The sequence below is a fragment of the Zonotrichia leucophrys genome, chromosome 4, assembly GCF_028769735.1.
Source record: "Zonotrichia leucophrys gambelii isolate GWCS_2022_RI chromosome 4, RI_Zleu_2.0, whole genome shotgun sequence".
NCBI classification, from domain to species: Eukaryota; Metazoa; Chordata; class Aves; order Passeriformes; family Passerellidae; genus Zonotrichia; species Zonotrichia leucophrys.
Genome location: NC_088173.1, coordinates 5291285 through 5314082, shown reverse-complemented (window position 1 = coordinate 5314082; position 22798 = coordinate 5291285). Strand labels below are relative to the sequence as shown.

The 22798-nt window shown below is 40.9% G+C and overlaps 1 protein-coding gene across 2 annotated transcripts in view; it reads right to left on the bottom strand.

Moving 5' to 3' along the window:
* Positions 1-8724: 8724 nt before the first annotated feature.
* Positions 8725-22798, bottom strand: part of LIMCH1 (LIM and calponin homology domains 1) — a 174422-nt gene continuing 160348 nt past the window's right edge. The window contains exons 29-35 of one of the 2 annotated variants that reach the window (XM_064710318.1): positions 21345-21481; positions 20415-20545; positions 18490-18613; positions 17136-17222; positions 15122-15230; positions 14166-14268; positions 8725-11795 (exon numbers count right to left, since the gene is read on the bottom strand). In XM_064710318.1, the coding sequence (XP_064566388.1) occupies positions 11770-11795; positions 14166-14268; positions 15122-15230; positions 17136-17222; positions 18490-18613; positions 20415-20545; positions 21345-21481 (717 nt within the window). In that variant the 3' untranslated portion in view covers positions 8725-11769. The remainder of the gene's footprint in view (positions 11796-14165; positions 14269-15121; positions 15231-17135; positions 17223-18489; positions 18614-20414; positions 20546-21344; positions 21482-22798) is intronic. The other variant, XM_064710319.1, reaches the window with a different exon arrangement.

Below are 22798 nucleotides of genomic sequence, written 5' to 3'. Positions count from 1 at the left end.
GTTTAGTTTCATTCTACTTGAAATAATTCAACTGGTAATCCTTTTTCAGAAAGCAAATTATTGTTGCTGCCTCACAGTTCAAATTATTACCCAAAGTAATAAGCTTGGCAAAAAAGCCCATTATTTCAATTCTTGAATAAGGACTCCGTTCACATGTCTAATGCCCTGTGTAAGAGAATTAGCAGAAACTCATCTCAGTGTGGTTTCAAAAGAGGAAACTAAGCAGACAGCCTTGTTAATTTAGCATATAGACTTGGAATAAAGTACAACATCCATCATCTCTTGAAATTCAATTAAAAATTGGTCTTGTGTCCAAGGAGAAGGAGCCAATTTTCTGCTAGAAGCAGAGTCTTGGAAGATCACTAAACCCCTTAATGGTTCTTTCATTGTGGGAGCCAATATGAAAGAAAAACCAGTTTGGGAGTTCAAATTACCCCTCACATTAAAAGCTACAACATGTGCAATGTTCAGTTTGGGCCTGCTGCTGTTGATGCAATGCTTTCTGTCACCCTGCACACAGAGGGAATTCCAGCTGTGTGTCTCTCCTGGTCCTTAAAACCTCCCCATGTGCTACTGGATGCTGCAGCAATGCTGAGGAGGCTTTTGCATGCAGGGTGAAACACCATCCTTACCATATGTCATGTACAGTTCTCATTCTCTCACAGTAGGCTTCTATGTGTGATAAAAAGATGCTTGCAAACACACTGAGATTTAATATCTGGGGAAAGGGAAGCCTGAAAATATGTTAACAAGATTTTCAGCATTAAATACAATTTTGTTTCAGATTTCAGCTGTTAAACATCTTAATTTGTTTTGCTTTTTACTCCAGTAACATAATGCTAATACACTGTGACAGCTTGTGACTCCACGCCGAGGAGGTTTCACAAACCAATCTCTTTACTTGAAATTTGATTTACAAAGTGCCTTAGTCCTTTAGCTGTGTGGCAGCAGTCACCCTCACAACATTTGCCATGACTTAAAGTAGGAGCAGGATCTGGGCAGTTTTTCCTTGTTTGTTTATTTTGTCCTAGTGAAGGATTCACCGAGATGAAAGAATCCTTTTAACTATTTAATGTTCTCATCCATCAATAAACTCAGTCCAGAAAATACTGCCATGCAATGACTGGCTAGGTCCAAAGGAAAGGGTGGATTTTTTTTGTTGTGAAACACATATTAAACTTCTAGTGCAGGTAGCATCTGTGCAGTTTATTTTTACAATCTTTGTTTTGATGAGCTGAATATTTGGATGAGCTGATCTAACAGTTAAGGCACAAATCTTTTGGATTCCATGTTCACTTTCCAGCGCAACCTAGCTTTGGCTACTCCCTTCCAGCAGGAAGCTCAGGGTACTTTCCAGGTGCTTATCCTGCACACAGCTGCAGGTGACTGCTGAGCCAGCAGGACCACTTGTTCAGCTTCCAGCCAGCCCCAGCCTCGTGTGGGCCGTCATTTTCCTGGGAAATCAGGATTTTGACATGTGAGGAGTACATGGAGTGGCACATCATATCACAAAGCCCTGCAGAACAAGCAACAAAACCAATGGATGACCACAAACACCTGCTCTCAGAGGAGGTCCCCAGGCTGCTGCCTGCCCTTAGCAGGGGCAGTCTGCCACATGCATGGACTTGTATGGAGCATATCCTGTCACATCCCAGCCTCCTGGCAGGTATCTTACATAGCAACCACCTCCAGAAGATGAGCACCATGTGGACTATTCCTTTAAGTCATTTTATAATTAACTGGAGAAGCTAACCTGGCACCAAAACTTAGGGAAAAAACTTTTCTTCATCTCTTCTCCAGCAAATAAATGTTTAGATTTTTTTACAATTATTTTATTAAGATAAAAATATCTGTTATTCTCCAGGCAGAAGGTTGTGGGAACAGCAGTGTGGTTGTTTCCATCTCTCCTTCCCTATAGATGAGACATATGAAGCCAAGGTAGCATCATCCAGCTGAGAAATCAATCTTGTAAAGAAGACCAGAGAATAAACCACAGTTCCTGCCCCACTGTGGCAGGCATCACTCACAAAAAGTCTGCTTACAGCTTTTAAATCAGCTTTCTTCCAGAAAAGGAACATTTTTGCCATCTTTTCTCTCAAGAGGGCGTTTCCCCAAAGGGCTCAGCCTGCCTCACTCAGCTCTGCCCCCGCAGCAGCAGCATCAGCGATGCCCGGCAATGCCCGGCAATGCCGCCCGGCTCCAGCCCCGCCGCTGTTCCTGGGCTCTGCTGTGGGCACGGCAAACCCTGCCTGTGCCTAGACAGACCGGCTCCACACTGATGGACTTCTCGCTCTGGTGATTTTTGCTGCAGTACTCAGATAGCCGGGTCAATCTGAACTCCCCAGTCACTATGCTGCAGTCACAGTAGCAGGTAAATGCATGAAAAACGGTTTGGTTTGGTTTTCCTCTCAGTTTCAAGCACATTTGTTGTCAGGTTGTAGGGTAAATCAAATTCACTAGTGAAGACATTCTTTCTCTGCACAAATTAAATGGATCTGTGACCCAGGTATCCTTTTATAAATATAGGTAAATAGTATTTTTCTGTCTCACAGTGTTTTAAAATCTGATTCAACTAACAATTGAAAAGGGTTTTGCTGTTTTCTGGTGATGATAACTTCCAAAAACCTGAAAACCAAGGTTAGGTACCCATGCTTTCACATAAGAACAGTGGCTCTGTACCTGACTTGGGGCCTGATAATGATATCTCTATGTATCTGCAAGTGTGCATCAGGTATCCTTGAAAACTCAGCTGTTTCCAAGCCTCTGACATTTTGTACTCATGCATTGTGGCACTCAAAATGGTTCAAAATCTAGTCCAAGTTATTTTATATTATTGCAATAATAAAGAAGTAATTGATATTTGTATTTAAGCTTCAGCTCAGTACTGTCAAAAGAGACACATATTGTGTTAAAACTGTAAATAAATAAAAATGGAATTTATTCCTTGAAGAAAAGTAGTGTGGCAGCCTGTAGAGAGACAGGTCTTCTTACATATGCCTTGCTAGCCACAAGGTTTTAATAAAAAGTCTCAATGCAGCATCTTTGCCACAGCTGGGTTGCTCCAAAGCCCACCTTCTTAGCACTCAATTCTGCTAGAGCACTCCACAGCAGGCAGGGCTGCCCTGTTTGCAGGAATCTCTCCAAAGCCCACCAAGCAGCAATGCTGGTTATTTTACAGCCCTTCATTCTGACTGCACATGGGCAGGAAGCAGCTGGGAAATGCTGTGTTGATCAACTGAAGAAGAATTTCTTGCTTAAAAAAATCGAAATCCCCAGCATCTGAGGGAAAAATTGAAGCTGTCTGTAGCAGATGCACAGCAAAGGTGCAGAGAGAGCAGCAAGCCCTGAGCCCAGTGGGACTAAGCTGGGTGGGCAGCTGTGCAGAGCTGGTACAGCCAAAAGAGCCTCCTGGCAGGCTGGGATGTGCCATGGGGGCACAGCTGGATTTAACTGGTGTGCAGAACAAGGCTGAGAAACTGCTTATGTCCTAGGCCGAGAACTAGAGGGAAGAAGTGCCACAACTCCATCATTTACCTTTTGAGAGTTTGATCCTCGTGGAAGTAGTTTTCCCAAGACAGATACACACTTCCTGAAGTTAGGATGCTCTTCTGCATCCAATGATTTATTCATATTTTCGTCTTACCTTGCCTATATCTGGTGGGAATTAGAATTGATCACTTTTTCCATCAAAGTTTACCAAGTACAATGTAAGTCCTCAGCTCCTGGGGTAACAACACACAAGAGTTATTGTCAGTTATTGTTATTTTCAGTGTGTGCAAACAGCCACATGCTGGAAGAGCCTTAATGCAATAACAAGAAACATCTACATGTTTAATTGTGCTCATGCTGTAAGCAGATTTTAAGTGTTCAAGATAGAGATATTGAGAAAACCAAGTATCAAGTGACTATATTCCATCACAAACTGTTTATTTGAACCTACACCTTGTTCAGTTATTTAACTATTAATACACAGCCCCATATGAAAAAAACAAAGCTTTGAAGATATTGTACCACCTACATCAACCTGAAGAACAGCAATGACTGTGAATGTCCCTGTACATAATCATGCAGGCTTTTTTCCCAGATATAAACCCAACTGCATGGATGGCTTGCAGCTTGTGCAAACGAAAAGTTTGCTCCTTCCCCTTCATCCCCCACAATGATAAGAATCACTTCAAAGGCAGTGCCACCACCTGAGCTCCTAGGAGTTTGGTTTTTCTAAAAGTTTCTCAGAAGTCCATTGCCCTAAAAGATGATTTAATGAGGCAAGCCTTGCAATGAACTACAGGCACCATCCTTTTCTGTATAAAATGGAGTGCATGGAGTGCCTGTGATGATTTTGATTCACCACTGTGCATTGCCACCAGGTGGGATACGCTGGCCCTGGTGTTGCAGAATATTGTGGTGGATGGGCTGCCACCACAGGCAGAAAAGTCAGCTGTCATTTTTTTTGAAAGGTGCTTTTAAGTTTTCATTATCAAACCACATGTAATTACACTTCACTTCACTGGACAGTATCATCCAGTCAAGTGAAATATTATTTTAGTCAGAGGAGAAAAACTTTAAAATTGCCTCTTTGCTAATGACAGAAGGATATAAAAATACCAGTCAACATTCCAGGAGAAATATAAGAAGAAAGCTATCAGAAAAAAATTGCAAGAAATAAAGACCTCTATTTCTCTAAAAAGATACTAGGAGAATGCAGCTGTTTTCCCACAAGGTAAACACAGCTGATTCTACAGCAAAATCTTCCTGTGACATTCCACATTGCTGTGGGCCAAAGCACATTAGTCACTGCTTTTGAAAGAGATAATGGCTTTTCAACTGCTGAATACCCCCGTGTATCTGTGACAAATGCTCTGAGAGATAACAGCTTTGGCAAAAGCAAAGTGCAGGGGATGAGAGTTCAGAATGGTTGATTGGCCTCTGCCACTAATTGCCAGCACTGCCATCGTCACACAGATGCACACTGGACATGTAGGTGGCATTCCAACAGAAATGGTTGGAAGTGGGTTTGTGAGGGTGCAAGTTAATTTTAAAATTCAGCTTCAGTCCACTGGAACAATTTGTAATTTTATCAGTTAGTGGCATAGATCCCCTCTTAATGTCATCCTACCTGTTATAAAATAACAACAAGATACAAAATGCATTTAGGAGCATGAGTAAGATGTGTGTTAACTGGCTTCTTTTTTACATAGAGTGCTGTTCTTCTATCCATCCATTTTAAACCCAGCTGAAGACCTGTGAATACTTAGAAGACAGAATGCATGTCATAGGTCTATCTAACACTGTTGTCTTCACATTTAGCCTGTCTAAAGCCTAACTGGGACATGGCTGGGCACAGAGGGTTTGCAGGGGCCATGTCTGGCTTCAGTGCAGGGCTTTCCCTCTCCAGACACTGTAAGCAGTGTCTTTCACTCCCCAGAGACCATGGCAAACCAGGACCACTTCCCTCTGCCCAAGAATGGCTCCAGTATAAACCATGGAACCAGGAAGGGCACAAAAAGCATCAAATATGAGCCAAGCCAAATGTTTTCTAGAAAACTTCCAGAACATCAGTTCATGAAACAGTTCAGACAGCTTCACCCTCAGGCTGGAAGTTATCTGAGTGTTATCATTGTGTAACCTCCAAAATTGCACAAAGTCCAACACAGAAAGCTCATGCTGCAGCCCAGTCTACTTCAATACATTAGTATTAATTAATGCACCACACAGATGCCAAATCACTCACTGGAATTCACTTTTCCTAAGAAAAGTTTGTAATTAGATTTTAAAAAACCCTACATTTCACACCTTTTGGAAAAATAGCCACTTTGTTCTCACCTGGCAATGTTTACATGTGGTCCCAGGAAGGTGCATTTGGAGGTGACATCTTCAATTTGAATGACAGGGACATATTGTTATATTGAGAATTATTGTAACATCTCCTTTGAGCTGTGCACACTCACAAAGTTCTACAAACTAAAGACAACCAAAGAGCACGTGGCCACTGAAAGAAAGGGACAGTCATTGCAAACCCCCAAGTCCAGGCCCCTGGAACAGCAGTTCCAGCATTACTGCAAAAAGTTTCCAGAGATGTGGATAGCATGTTTCTGTTTCTGTGCTTGTAATTGGAGTGGTTTTGTCTATAATCAGATGTAACAGATAAAAGGAAATTTTGAAATCTTACTTTCTTTTCCCATTTGATAAATTCTGTTATTTCAAGGAAAGATTTGCAGTTTGGTTAGTTTTGATTTAGTTTCTATACCCATGACTGGCTTCTGCAGGTTTTAACCAGCAGGTCATCTGCTTTGGAAAAAAAATACATCTGTGAGCTATGGATGTGTCATTAGCTAAGAGAATTTACAGTGCATCAGATGCAGGGAAGCAGATGGACTCTATGGATGAGTGAACAGTGACTTATAAGATTATCTTGAATAATGGAGGGTTTTTTTTCCTAAATTACTTAAAACCCCATATGCTTTGGGGTTTACCTAGCTTCACTAGTTACTCTGGCAGAGCATGAGGCATTCCACAAGATCTATGGAGCAGCAGCTCCCTCTTGCATGTTAAACTCATGGTACATTTTATAAAAAACATGAACGAGAAAATAGGCACCCCCCACAACCCTCAAATGCCAACCCCCCACTGCACTGTAGGAAGAGTCACATCCTGTCCTGTACCTTCTATCTCTTTTTTTGGGCTCTTATTACTTGAAAAACTTGAGCAGCTTCCAGTTTAGTCATTTCCCCTTATCAGGAAATTCAGATGAAATTACATTCCTACCGGAGGCTTTTAAAACTGTATAGGAGACCTGTTTGCCTTTACAGGAGATTTATTTTACTGACATTTTTGTTTTCTCATCTAAGTAGTAGTCATCTGCTCATTTTGAGTGTTCATAACCCCTTCTGAATTTCACTGCAGATGTGTCTCTGTCATCTTGTCATTTTGTCATCTTGTCATTTTGTTCCCCCATTTCCCAACCTGGTGCAGGGCAGGCTTCCACTCTGCACATTTTATTGAGTAACTACTTGACCAGCCTCCCGTTACTAGGAAGGGGACCCATCAAGACCCATACCTAAAGCTAATTTTCTAAACAAAGTGGGAGCTGCCTTCTTTTAACTGTGCTCCAGAAGAGTTCGCTGGATCGTGATCAATACTCACAAGGTAAACAAGCTACTGATGTTCATCACTGTGCCTAGAGCCCCCTGCAGCTACCAGCACCTGTCTGTGCTCACTGATGGCCTCTGCACCAAAACACTGGCTAAGGAGAGAAAATAAATGAGCAAACAAAGTGGGCTGGATGGAGGAAACTGAGCACTTGTCCCAGCAGTCTATGATTGGGGGATAGGAGAGGGATGGGGGCATCACACCTGGCCAGGATGTAGAGGAGGCACAGAGCTCTCCTGGGGTGCCACACACACATCCCTCTTTGTATGGGGCATCCTCTGCTCTGATGTTTGAACCTCAGCTGAAACAGCCCACTCATCTCTCCCTTAATCTCCTATTTCTCCCATACACCCTCAGCTTCATCCCCTCTCCCACGGATGCCAAGGCCCTGTGAGCCCTGTGGTTTCCCTCAAGGCCCTCCTGGCAGCCTTTGCTACCTGCAGGTGAAGGTTCTGGGGAGGTAACCCGGTGACACAACTCCCCATTTACAAGGTATTCAAAATTATTTTGCCTGGTGAATGCACCCCCAGTGGTTCCCTTTTAGGACCATAAATGACTGTGCAGGTCACATTCACTAGAAAATAGTAATAATAATAACAATATTACAAAAATCGTACGAGGATTGCCACCATTTTCCCTGGCTCATCGGGGTCACAAACAGAGTTTGTCTGTGTGCCAAGCAGCCTTGGTGCAGAGTTGCTGGAGCAGCAAGAGCTGCCTGACTGCCTCAAATCCAGCCTCAGAGCAGCCTCCAGTGGCAGCAAGCAGTTCCCGCAGACAGGGCCCCGGTGGCACTGCCGGGATTGCCAGCGTGCCTCTGCCACCAGAGAGAGTGCTGGCCCTCATGGACACGCTGGAATAGTGCATGGCCACCACCCCTGCCTTTGGGGAACCAGCATATGAATGAATGAATGAATGAATGAATGAATGAATGAATGAATGAATGAATGAATGAATGAATGAAAAATTAAATTGTCTGTACATCCCCATGACTCATCTGACAGCCGAGATGCTCTACTGGCACAAACTCAAACTTGTCATCCACTTAAGACCCAATAGAAAAAGGGGCAGTTATTAGTTTAAAATTTTCTGTGAACTTTCTGCTGGTGACTGGACAAGTTTTACCCTTGTTGCAATTCAAGACAGTGAGACACCTCAGTAAATGCAAAACTAAGCACAAACTCCAGGATCTTTGCTACATGGAAATGGAATTAAGCACGTATTTAGCACTGCCATATACAAAGTGCTTTGTTGGGTGAAGGTCTGAACCACAGTCGACCAACACTGATGAAAGATCTGAGGACTTTGGGTTAGCCTCTTCACAGAAAGCCTTTTCTGTTCATCTTTTACCACAACAGGCACACATGCTCTTGTGAATAGAGAGCTACAGCTTTCAGCGGCAATCCACAGTGTATTTTGCCATCTCAGCCATGTCTTTTTTATTGTCTCATCTCATACACTAAGTCCTGGGAAACATAGTTTGGCTCAGCCAAGCTCAACCAAGCAGAAGCCTCTACTCTGCAATCCAGGTTCACATAATAGAAGTTAGTTAGAATAAGTGAAATCAACACCACCAAAGGTAATCAACATTTTATTTATAAACATACATTTACTATAAAAGCTGTTGAGTTTTAGACAAGTTTTCCTAATTTCCAGAGGCATTTTAGAATAAATAAAATAAAGGGAAGATTAGCATAATTGGTATTCAACATTAGCCCCAGCTAGGAGAGCAATCCTTGTCCCTGAACGGACATGCAGATAAGGATGGTTTCCCTCTGGTTCACCAACCTTTACGACATTCACTGAAAACTACAGATGTACTGCATCAATAACACTACATAGCAAGAGTAAGGAAAAAATACACCATGAAAATGGGCTTGTAAAATACAGATGGGTTATGACACCTGTTCAGGTTCTCTGAAGTAGTAAGAGGCTAAATAAATTCCAAAACATCTAAAACCCATTACATATATTGTACTTGCTTAGTAATAATAAATCATTTTTTGCAACAAATACATTTACATTGCAGTTCAAATGTGGGAAAGCATTATTTTTTTATGTGCTCAAAGTTCCTGACTAGAAATGTATAATCTTAATGTGTTTAAACTGGAAAAAAAAAAGAAAAGAAAAAAAAAATCTTAGCCTGAATGAATTTGCCATGTAAGATTCCAGAGGGAATATAAAATCAAACATAAGAAGTTGGCAAGTACGATTTGGAAAACTGTTGGAAATTATTCTGTGCTGGTGAATAGATGTTCATTAGGGGAAAAAAATCGTCATTGTTGAGCGCTGCTTCATTTCACTTTGAGTACAATCAACTTTGCTAAAGCATGCATACACAAAACTATCTGATAGACACTGGGAGCAATTCCTAAGCAGCTCCAGAGACCCAGTGATGTGTCCGCAGTGTGATGCAACATCCCTCCCCCCTCCTTCATGCACTTTATCCCAACCATGCTCCTAAGCCCTTTGGGCACTTGCCCCTACATGAATGAGAAGCGGACCTGACCTCTCAGACACCAACCTTTGATACACTTGGGGACTGGTTTGCACATCTAACTCTATCATGTGGGTGAAGCAGTGCTAGAGACCCATACCAAATAGATGCACAAGCATGCACAGTCTCATTTAAAAATTAGGTTCAGACATTATATATTTACATATCCTTAATGCAGCGCAGGGAGTTACACAGATGTACCACATCAGATACGAAATCTGCTTCTTGAATTTCCATGTTACACATTCTTTGTGGGAAAATGTTTTAACAACCACAAGCAGACAGTAAGCATCCTGCTTACCAAAACCTTTTAACAGTAAATCATGCAGGTGGTTGATCAAAATATAGGATATCACTTTTAGTTCCAAAACATTTGTCTGATTTATTTAATTTTTACTTAAAAATATTCCCCAGGTGAAGTCCAAGAAGGACTTCAGCTTGTTGGATTTATTGCATCCATAAGTCATTGCTGACTGTGTGCAACAGCTTTGCATTTTCTAAGGCACAATATTGAGGAAGTCACATGTAACTTTCCAGCAGATAGTCACAATGTCCTCCAATGACATCACATGGGTGTGTTTGATGACACATAGTTTTGCATGGTTATGCAACTCACATGCAAGCAACTGTCTAGCATTTCAATAAATAACTGCTATCTAGAGAACAACTCAGAATTATTGCTTCCCTAACAACCACTTCATTTCTATTTACCAACACATCAAAAGATGACAGATATGCACATAGATAAAAGAAATCTCTATTCATTTAGTTTTATAGTGGTTTTAAGGCAGAAAAAGATTTTTTCCCCTCCATTTGAAGATATTTCCAGTAACTGTTTCCCAAAAAGTGTTAGGATATTTTACAGTTGCAATACATTCCCTAATTTCGTCTGTGTATTGTAGAGATCTGCTGAACCCTCTGTTTCAATGAGCTGCTGGATCACTTTAGTAAGGAGCACATGCTTAATCAAAGAGCACAAAGGAAAATTGTCCCAAACACGGGCAAGGTAGTTTTTCTGCCTGTGACTCCAGCCTCCTCCCGGCCCATCTTCCACACTTCTGGGTTTTGCTGACTATTTTTGGATAGTGGATGGAGGAACACAGGCTCAAGGATGTCTAATTCTCCACCCTGGGGGGTTACCCAAACCACATGTGTTTCTCTGCATGAGATTTCAACCAAGTGTAATGTTTGCAAGTGAATGAGCAGATGTCCAGCCCACTCAAATCGACTGGCAAGTCACATGCCAAAGAGAAAAGCTTCACCACATCATCAAGCTCAGCTCAGAGACTCACAGCTCCGCTCGGCTGCTCTTCCCCACATCACCTTCCAGCGACTTTAATAACAACACAGGCTGCTGGGCTTATTAAGAAGGATTGCTCCTGATGGGAATTTGCCCATTGTTAATGGTATGCAGTCTTTAGGTTTAATGAAGAAATCTTTATTTCAGAGAATATTAAGCTATAGTCATGAACATTACTTGAGGTACACAAACAAAAATTCCTATGACTAAAGGTGCAATAATTTATTTGTTTAACTTCTACCCTCCATTGAAGGTAATATTAACAAAAAATGCTTCAGAAGTACAGGATGTATTATCAAACTAGTCTCTGTATAAAAAAAGTTATAGCTTCAGTTATAACAGAGAAGTCGTGCTGTGATGTTTAGTTTTCCAAATGCACTGATTAGATACTATCTCAAAATTACTTCTCAGCTCAAGTTGGCATATTCTATAAAGGTTCTGTAAACTTAAACTTTTTAATTGCTAGAAATATTAAAACAAAACAGCTTTATTGCATGTCTATTCTCTTATTACTTTCAAAAGAACAAGGTAACAGACTGGGTATCATAAGCATACCTGAAAGGTGGTTTTGTTTTTTTTTTTTATAGTACTCAGGCTTTGCCTTCCCAAACATGGTCATACATATTTTGCAAATTTCTTAAGGAAGCAAAAACCAACATATTGCATTTCAAAGGAGCAGGTGCAGCTTTTTTGTGAGTTTTTAAAAACGAGATGAGAGCCATCATGTCCATGGATTCAAGCTTTTACAAGTGATTGTCTGGAGGCAGCCGATACATATGAGAAGAGAGTTCCTTCTTGAAATTTATTAGGACTGAAAGTCATGTCACAATGTAGTTGGCTGTCCAGCAGCTAGACAAAACAAAACCAAAACAAGCAATTGGTTACAAATTTTAACAAATATAGACTTTTCTGTACATGATCTCTACAATTAAAAAAAATTTATCTGGAGCTTTATATATTTGCGCCCTGTCTTTTCTTTCTTCTGCAAAGCTGGGGGGGGGCGCAGTAACTATGACAAAGATTCAGCCTAATTCCAGTGGAAATACATTTTCCTTACCACATGTTGAATGCATTCTGCATGAAGTTTTATCTTATTTTATGGCCAAAGTACTTGTGTGTATATTTATTTAAGACTCTGCAGCCTTTGACTTTGACTCTCATCAACCTGTGACCACTCCCTGTGTTTGACATTGAATAGAGAATTTCCTTCCTTGTGAGGTTTCGTTGTACAGAAACAACCTACTGATAAAAGCCCCATCCACTTTTATCTGAAAACCAGAAATGTTTTGGACCCTGGACTACTACATAATCCTTAATGCTTCTCTAGTCGTCTTTTCTGATGATTTATTTCGAAACAGAATTGTCCATTTTTTCAGATAAGCTTCTGGGAGTCAAAATATTTCATCAAGATGTCCGTAACTGTCTCCAAACAATACTGACTGACCCTAGGTTAGTCAGAGATTGTCACTTCTGCCCACTGCTGCACAGGTTTCATGGGGGCAGGAAGGCATAAGCCATGCAATCAAACAACTGATTTGACATTTTGCAGCATTATTCCCAGAACTGAAAGGCAAAACATTGACATTGCTCCAGTTTATTCTTAATTTCAGGCGTGCAGTGCATCAAATTTTAGCTAAAAAATAGCAACTAGCAATATTTGCAGTTCTATCCAAAGCATACAGTTCTATCCTTTCAATTGTCAACAACAGTTACTGCAGCTTAAATTCAACTGGCTGGATTTTGAGATTTTGCATGACCAGTGAACCCAGCAGGAAGAGGCAATTTGTTGTAAAAATTAAAACCCCCATGCCATTATTATTCTTCAGTAGCCATACATTTTCTCAAAACCTATTTCCTCTGTCATGGACTTGGTTACCATTCTGCTGGGTATGTGCAAAGGCAAAACATTGTTACATGAAACACTGCACACAGCTCTCTAATGCATTTTCTAGTAACACTGCTGTAGAAGTTATAATGGATAGAGTGATTTCCACAGCATATAAGCTGATAATTTTTGAGCCTTTATCTATCCTCAAGGGATCTAGATTTTCATTTAAGTAAAAAGGACTAAGAAGAAAAGGAAATGATAACTTTCATACCTTCCTCTCATTTTTTGTAAAGCTGGATGAGTAAATCTGCATTTTAAGGGTCAGGACCTCATCCACATGAGGAAGATTTATAGTATCAAGCACTATAGGGAAGGGAAAAAGCTATTTCTAAATATTTCAGGTTAAATAAATAATAAAAAGTTGATAACATTTCTTAGCAGAATTTAAGAAAAAAATCGCCAAAAAATCCAGTTATACAATAGCACCCTCTAGCTCTGCTGATGGAGAAGTATCTCATTCCTGAAGCACCAGAGCAAATGTACCCATTTTTCTTCTGGCAGAGGTAGGGAGGTACCTTTCCTACTGAATTTCTACAGCCAGTACTTTTGGGAGAGGGCAAGGGAAATTGTAAGCAAAAAGAGCTCTAGATGTCCACTTATCAGTTGGAACTGTAGGCAGTGAATATCCCAAAAAATATTTAACAGGAAGACAATTAATCCTATTGTTTTGCATCTTACTGCTTCCACAAGGTGGAAACCAGCATGATCACTGACCATCACTGGTGACATTGGGGCAAAGCTGAAATGTTCTTGTAATTTAGTATCCCAGGACTTGGAAAGACATTTAGGTGACCTGCTCTAAGGCAGCAAAATCACAAAGTTTTCTTTCTGACATGCAATTGATGGGCTCATTCTTCAAAATGTATGGCAAGAACATATCTGGGGATACCACCACAAGGATTCACTATGAGTTTCAGAACGTTCTTAATATTTCACACAACCATTTTGTCCGCAAAAGGAGGCCTAGAGATTTAAAAAAGATGGGAACTTCTCCAAACACGACCAGGGTCCTAGATCAGGTAGAATTATCTACATTGTCTCATGTGATGTGAGAGATCCAAGCCTCTGGGTCATGAAAAATCTGTGCATAGTATAGGAGTTCATGTTTATGCACAGAAACAACCTTTGAGTCTAATAGTGCTTGACAGAGATCCTCTGGGAAAATTTAATGGGCTTGGAAATCTTTTCTGATAAGAGAAAATCATTGAAATGGCGTGGGAAGCCTCCTCTTCCCATGGTGAAGCCACACCTGAGTGTCAGAGCTGGACAAAGCCAGCAGTTAAATCATGGCCACAGCATTCCCTGTCGGAGCTGCCAGGCTCGGTACTCACTCCGGGATCGGATGTAGCAATCGTTGCAGTTCAGAAGGCCATTTCTGATCCTGACATCCGTGCCACTCGCTGCATCTCCCAGCTGGCCCTTGCAAACCCCACACTGTCAGGTGAAGAACACAGAAAGTAAGAGAGATCATGCCCTGCTATTTGTCACAACTCTTCCCAAATTTTTACTTTTGTTCAAGTAGTTCTTGGAACGGTGAGAAAAATACCCGCCTAGAACCCAGCCCATACTCCTGGGGAACACTACAAACCAGTAAGAGGGCTTCTATACAGTCAGAAGTGTTTAGGATTGGATTTCAGCAGCCTCTGCTTACACAGAAGTGAAGCCTAATTCTTATATGGGACATCTGACTTTAAGGCTGCATTCTGAAGGCAGGTAAGTTGTAATGTACAAAGTTTAAAGAGACCAGAGATTTAGTCTGGGTAAATGTCTAAAATCAAAAAAGTCTTCACAAATGTCTAATATCGATTGAGCCAGAGATAATCGAAATGGATACTTTCTGATTTCTCTAGAAAACACTCAAGAACAGTCAAGAAATATTTCTGGTAAAAGCCAGAATACACCATTCATTCCATAGTCAAAGCTTTCCAACCATGGGACAGATCAAAGATGGCTTTGGGACTGATCATGCTTTTGGAAGGAAAAAAAAAACTTGCAAGGTAAATAATGTCATATTTAAAAACCAATGAGCACAATAGAGAAATTATATGATAGTTCCCCCCCTGTAAGAACAGAAGCTAAATTTGTGTGCTTGATCACAGGTTTTAGTCCAATCAATGTGTCTGACTGCAAGATAACACATTAGTTGTGTTATTTCCACTTCTTTACAGACATGCTCAGACATAACAACCATGTAAATCCCCTGGTCCTCTAATTTTCAGTTTCACATCTACTCTCTACTTGCACTGTGCATGACTTGATGTTTTTCTTAATAAAGCAAGAACCATACCCTGAAGCACTGAATATGGAAATAGAGACCGAGTGTTTCAATAATCATGGCAGCTCCTTTTCCAAGAGGGAGACCACAGGTAGAACAAAGCTTCTTCCCACTGACAGACCTAGGAGGAAAACATGGCTGTAAGAACACTGCACCTGGGAGACAAATATGGCTTTAAGAACACTGCAACTGATGCTAAAATGACAGCATAACTACAGTAGCACAGACCAGGCACTGGCTGCCTCATTTCAGACTGTGCTGCTGCAGCCACTCAATACTATAACTAGTCAGAGAAAACCTGAAATTGGATCTCCACCTGCAATGCAGAAAATACTTCAACTTGCACCTTCAGCAGTCCTGAAGGACTGTCTAGACCTCTCTCCTAAATCTGCTGTTGGATGACAGGTGGGTGAAGGTTCAGAGACCCAGGAATAACTGGTGCTCTTTTTCATAATGGTTTTAATGGCAGTGCAGGTACCCACTTTATGGGTCTCATACTCTTCACTTCTCTCCTGCCAGTCAGCCTGCCAGAACTGAAGCTTGGCCTAGTGAGATCAATCTGAGATCCCCTGTCACTCTGTGTCACCAATGCTTTCCTCAACCAGGAGAGAAACTGTGTGATACTTCATGAGTTTTGAAAAGACAGTTTGATGAAATACTACTCAGATAAGCAAGTTTACAATCTCTTGCTATGAGGTTTTGATGCAGCAACATAATAAGCCACCAACAGAGACAGATCTGGACTGTAGCATGACAAAAGAGCCATTTAGGAAAAAAAAAATATAGGAGAGACACAGAGAGAGACAGAAACAGCAGTAAAACTCGTCACAATTAGAAAATTGCCCTTTCTTCCAACTATTGAGCCCACTATGTACACAGGCAGCACAGACATATGACCCTCTTGGTTCATTATCATTACTCCTTTTAGAATAACTTCACCGGGGTTTTTTCCCCCCTCCTACAGCCTTAACCCTTCTGCTTCTATGTTATTTTGGAGTTCACCTTTGTTTTTACTTCTTCTCCACTATCAGAGCTACTACAAGAGCATATTAAAGTCTCAGATCTTGGGAAATTTTTAAGAGTTTTCCAATGTTTTAGTGGAAAAAATGAATTATATCCCATCTATTGTTTACAAAACGAAGATTTATTTCAGGAAAAGATAATGCAAAAGATTCTCACACCAGAATATAGCTACTTAATAATATGAAGTAGCTATCACAACTAGCAATCTGTAGCAAGGAAATGATCTGCAATCCCACCAAAACTGCAGCTACAGTTAGAAAAACATAATAAATTGTTCATGTAAAAAATTCCCAATAATTTCACATCAATGCAAGTGATATCAGAGGGAGGGCCTTCCTCTGAAAAGTGAAGAACAATGTAATTTAAAATAAAGAAACTTGCTGTGTTGTGTTATATTAATTTACCCTATATAATAAGCAAACTGATTTTAATATATCCCAAATTATCAGTGATTTAATCAGGCTACATGTATTTAGAGTTGGTACACATAACTCACTGAAAAATGTACAGATTGCTTTGAGAGAATCACATCTCTAGGGGATTAGCATGATTGTGGGCAAGCTAAAAATCAGCAAAACAAAATGTGTTTCTAGTTTGGAAATGAAAGGAAAAAATTATTTTTAGATCAGTAAGTGCCAATGTCTAGAACAGATCTTATTCCTGAGCAGGTGACTATTCACAATGAAGACATTCTTTGGCTTAAGTGCTCTGAGCTCACACTTTGACTGAGGTTTATACTGTCCCATTTCAATTTTATTGAAACTTCAATGATCAAGCAGAGTTCTAGAGCTGCTCTCTGAACTGTGTTATTTGAAAATGTAACAGTACCACTGAAGCTGGCAAAAATATGGGAGAGGGAGCTACATGTTTATCCCATGGACAGGTATGAATTGCAACACCTAGCAGACTTAATAGTGCATCCACATAATACTAATGTGATTTTCACTTTGGCAGTTCACCAGCAACTACAAGATGTGTCTGGTCTGCAAAATTCCTTATTGACCTTTGGTACCTGTTGGGTGAGTGACTGAGAGCAGCCGGAGAGCAGGGAGATGACGGCCCAGATCGGAAGTTCTCATGATAGCCTGCCCTAAAACACAGCAGAGAAGACGTGCTACTACAGGTGAGCAACAAATGAAACCAGGTTTTGTATGGAGAAACTCCAGTTAGTGAATTTCAGGACTTTTGGATCTGAGTCTGCTCGCTGCTGCTCAATCAGGTAACTCACACAGTAATCAGCCATGTGGAACTCCTGCCCACCCCACCAATCCATCACAGCTCCCACCATGATGAAGGAAGGTTAAGCCAAGTCACACCACACCACACCACACCACACCACACCACACCACACCACACCACACCACACCACACCACACCACACCACACTCTCTGTTGGCTCTTTACTGAGTAAAAAAAAAGCTACCAAGATGGAAAGGTAGTTTATTTGCTTAATGGCTATTTGGTGTCTATGCTACTCTGAAAGAACCTGGTTATCAAACCATGGTTTTTATTATCAGAAATCATAGGACTGATCCAAACTGTAACTGCTTAAAATGGTTTCTAGATTAAATAACAATTTTCTCAAACATACATACAAGCAGTTTATAATGAGGAATAGGTAATCAAACCTCAATCTACATTAGTTTTGACTGGATACAACCTTAATAGAGGTAACAGGTTCTGCAGAAGACTGTGTTCATATATATGCTAATGAAAACAGATGTTCCTTTCTCATTGCATAGCTTCTTTTTGTAAATACTAGGCAGATTCCTTATTTACCAAAAGAACTGGTGTTGCCATTCAGTAAGGCTTACTCAAAACCACAGGCAAAGCAGCAAGAAAAAAGACTTCACCAAAATTTACAGCAGAAGGCAAATACTACTTTATCTCAATCTTCTTTTAAAAGGCATAATCTTTAAAGTACTAGAAAGTAGCAATCAATATGTATTTGGAAGATGGGAATGAAGCTCCTGGGTGCCATCTTCAAAGAGGCAGATATAACCTGACATTCCCACTCTCATATTAAGCTACTTATTAGCTATAAATGTTTGTCTCGGGCAATTAAAACAAACTAGGCATATGAAAAGTTATGCAGATATGTGCTGAAAGAGCTAAGGGGAAAGAGAAGGGAGGCATGCAGGGGGTGTGCTCCCTCCTGAAATGAGTAGCTGTGGTGCCTGTAATGAGAAATCAAGTAGATAAATGTCAGCAGTCTCTGTGGGAAAGCCAGACATGAAGGGCGTCTTTGCACTGCAGGACTCATCAAACCCAACCAATAAAGGATGCTGAGCAGGAGTATAAGGGAGAACAGAGCGAGCAGGACTTCTCAATCTCTTCAATAACCTTTATGTTCTCACCTCCTTGCTTCCCCTGCAGAGCTTGGTTGCTGTCCCACAGCCTGGCTCAGGAATGGTCTCTGCCGAACGTCCTCCGCGCACTGTGGAGATCGCCTTGTCAGCAGCTGCTGATTCCAGGAGACATCTACAGCCAGAGGTGGGGAAAACTCAGCATTTGAGACAAAAGGCTTTTGTCAGTATTTATAAACCATCGTGGATTGGGGGCACACAACAAAGGAGAGAGATGTACTGCCTCTTAAAACAAACTTCTCAGAAACCCCCGCAAAGTCAGAGACAGGTTTTGCTACATCAGAAGACCTCTTTGGAACATCATTCCTCAGCATTACCCTCACATACACATGATCTACCCTGCTGCTGAATGTATTTCTGAAGGGGGAAAGGGCAAGGTCAAACAGCCATCCACAAACAGCACTTGGGAAAATAAGGTTTGGAGGAAGCACCAGAGACACAGAAACTTCTGTGATGCTGGAGGATCCAAACGTCTCAACAGCAGGAGTTAAGGGGATGGTGGTACAGTCACTGCTCTCCATAAACCTACTGATGAACAGCAATTCCTTTGTAGTTTTCTTCTGTGCTTCACATGGCTCAGTGACAGTAGCAGCCTCACAGCAAAAAGCAATGACCTGTGAGATGCCCAGGCAGCCAGCCACCCTATCCTTGAGAAACACTGCATGACCTGGACCCTGCAAGAGGAATTTTGTGGCTCACAGCTGGAGAAAAGCCTTACCCTGCTGTGTGCCAACCATCTGGTTTAGAGAACGAAAACTTTGCTGGGGCCTATGAAAGCCTGTTACCTGTTTTGATATCAAGACAATAAACCCACCTGATTATTTAAGGGTTTAAGGAGGGAGCAAGGATGGGATGCTTTAAGAGGCAAGAAAAGAGCTGTCAGAATACTTGCAGAGGACCAAATTGTTGAAAAGAACCCAGGAAAACCCTTAAGCAGGGTTATTAGCAGATGTAGCTTAAAACTGTCAAACCTGTTAAGTTTTCTTAATCACTATTACAAATCCCCAAGGCTGTATTGCAGGATAGTATATATTCTGTTTGCTTTCTTTTTTTGTGCAATTTTTATCAAAGCATTAAGAATACAATAAAACTGAGACAAGGAAGCCTACTAAGTTTACTAGGCTGAATTTTCATTTGGAGCAAGTAATAACACTGAAAACTTTTCAATCCATAGACACTTTTTAGAATAATGAATTTTTATGCTGAACTGAAAACAGAAATCTAAAACTTGATTTCAGAATTCGCATTCACTTGCTGTCTTTAGTCCTACTTATTTACTTTCCACTGTTCACTTGTATTAGATAGATAACGATGCTAAGTTCATGAATTTGCTGTTTTGTCTTTTTTTTTAGGGTGATCCTCATGACAGCAATGCTTTGGGGAAATTCTTTCCTTCAAAAACATCCATACTTGTGGGAGCTAAAAAAATAAATTAACTTTAAATGTCATTAGACATTGCTAATGACAAAATTGAGGCAGGTGTTGCTTTAGGCTTGGCTTGAAAAGTATTGAAAGTATTGAAAATGTAGTGATTTTGAGTGGACTGAAATCGACATCATGAATCTAATTACCTACAAAACCACAAAGTAAGTGTTGGAAATATGCTCTTTGTATCAAGATAAATCCTATATGTCGTAGGCATGTAAGATTATGTAAAAAAAAGAAGACAAACTTTTTAACTGATACTGTGAACATGCAGGCCTATAAACGAGATACCTGCTGTCATCTCTGATGGAAACAAGAGGAGTTTAAATTTCACCTCAACATATTTATCTTTGCTAACTTTAAATAGATTTTTAGTCTGAGACATTCCAGATTTGAAGATATATGTATACTGTCAATTTCCAAAATGCTTTGAGTTAGGTTCCTGCCTGACTTCTATCTGGAGAAGAACACATGCATGGGAAGAGTCTTACTCTCATCCTGAGTCAGAGGCAGGTTCAGCCGGGCAGGTGAGCTGCGCTCCATCCCCAGCATGTGGTGCTCCTGCTCGCTTCCTCCTTTCAGGATACCAGTCCCTGGGTATCCTGAGAGCACCTTATTTCCACTGCAATAAAAATAAGTCACATTGTACAAACAAAGCCAGGAGAAATGTCACCCAGAACATAATGGCTAAAACAGACTTTTGAATATCAGTCTGTTTTTCTAAAAAAAGATTTTTGCTATTCTGTCAATTTTGCAATGACAAAGCAATGAAAAAACCTTGATGAATCAACAAGTTTGTCTCCAAATAGTCCAAGTCCTCCTGCTTACCTCAAACTGCCACTTAGGTGTGCTGAAGATCATTTTGCATTTGTAGAAAAGGGCTTCTTTGACAGAAAAAAAAGCTTTAATCCATGTTCTCTATACACAGCTCAGCATCATCAGATGCCTCTTCTCTTTTGTGAGACCTGTTAATTAGCAGTTGAGCAAAGTCCAGGACTTCAAACACGGTGGTGGCAAGATTGGGTATGGCATTTCTAAGACAGCCAGGCAATTTCACACAGATTCTGAGTGAAAACAGCCACTGCTCCTTTAGTCCTTTAGATGGCTTGTGAAATGTGCACAAGACACAGTGCAGTGAGGCACACAGATGTCTGAGCTGTCTAAGGTCTGATCTGGTTGCTGTGACAGCCTCTTGGCAAAGCCATACAAGACAAGGACAAGCCTTCTGATATGCACAACTAGCACTGTGCACTGCCACACGTGCATTGGTCTGTGGGGCCAGTGAACACTGATCAGGATGTATTGCATGGAGGCCACCAAGTGCTGATGCTCCAGCATCAATTGTGGGCATGTGTGATATCCCAGAAGCCAAGAGAACACAAAGTTCCACAGGGTTAGAAATGCTTAGGGTTAATACATACCTCCTCTTTTCTTGCCAGAGCTCACTTTCCTTGCTTTTCAGAGGTGACACAGTGTCCTGCTCCCAGAGCAGCTTTTTCTGCTTTGGAACTTCTTTTTGCTTGCCTTCCCCTGGACAGCTGTTTGAATCAGTTGAGTTCTAGAAGACAGATGAAGAGGGAACAAGGAGCTCCCTTTGAATTTGGCATTGGTGCACACATAGGAAAAGTACAGGCTGCCCCTAGATACATTGGGTTGACACAACTTATTATCAAAAAGAACATCTCTCATTTATATAGTAGAGCCACTTGACCCTGATAAGGCTCACTTTGGATTTAATTAAGACTTTACTGAAACAACTGGTTGGACTGAGCTGAGCATGAAATAAATTAGGTACCAATTATGGTGCTAAGGATGGCAAATCAAAATTTCCCATTACATAATCTTTGGCAGAAATCCTTGAATTATTTTGAGAGTCTAGACAGTCTCCCATTGCACTTGTGAGGGCTTTGTGAATGACCTCAGCTTGCTGTCACTGCCTGGGAGCAAAGCATTACTCACATGCACTGGGCATCCTCAGAGGCAACACAGTACTACTTCCAAAGTGGCACAGGAGTGGTTCATACCTGACTTGTGGAGCTTAAAGAAGCAATGGCATGAGATCCTTTGCTTCTGGGTGCAGGCAGTGCCCTGACTGTGGCATAAGCAGCTCCACCAAGGAAGTTACTGCTACACAGCCATGTGGGAAATTGGCCATGGCTGAGGCCTTTGCACAGGGATGAGTGAGAACAGGAGGGCAGGAAGAGTGAGAGGAGAATCAATTGATACAGTACTCCTAATCCTGAAATTCAATGGAAAAAGGCAGATGACTGGGTGCTGGTGCCTTAGGCAAGAGAAAATTACATCTGTGAATCCCACATTTACTTGACTGTGATTTCACCTGGGGTGTCATTCTCTGATCTCTGCAAACACTAATTTAATCAGATGCTAGATGCATTAAATTAAATAATTTTTTGCTGCATAAATAAAAAAAAGCCAAACAAACAGAGAGAGTAAACATTCCTCTGTTTGTTTTGCTGCTTTCTAGGAGGGATGATGGGAGAGAAAAGGAAGAAAACTGGGGAGGTAGGATTCAGTCTCATTTGAGATATATATAAAGCACTATTTTACACTCAAGATTTTGTATTCAGGGAAACCACCTAAGATTTTGTTGGTTTTGGAAGATAACTAAAATTCTACAGCACTGTTTAAGGGACAGAGCATCTGCAGACAGAAAGTATCATTCTCTGCTCTAGTTAAAAACAAGATGGTAGCAGTTTGCTTGGGAATACAGCTATTCAGTGAAAATCTGTAAGCCACAGCACTCTGAGGCATCACCATTAGAGATGGGACCCAGGGAATACCCTTACTCTTCCTGCTCACAGACTTTGACAGCCTTTAGCTAAGGATTAAACTTTGCACTAAAGATAGATTACTC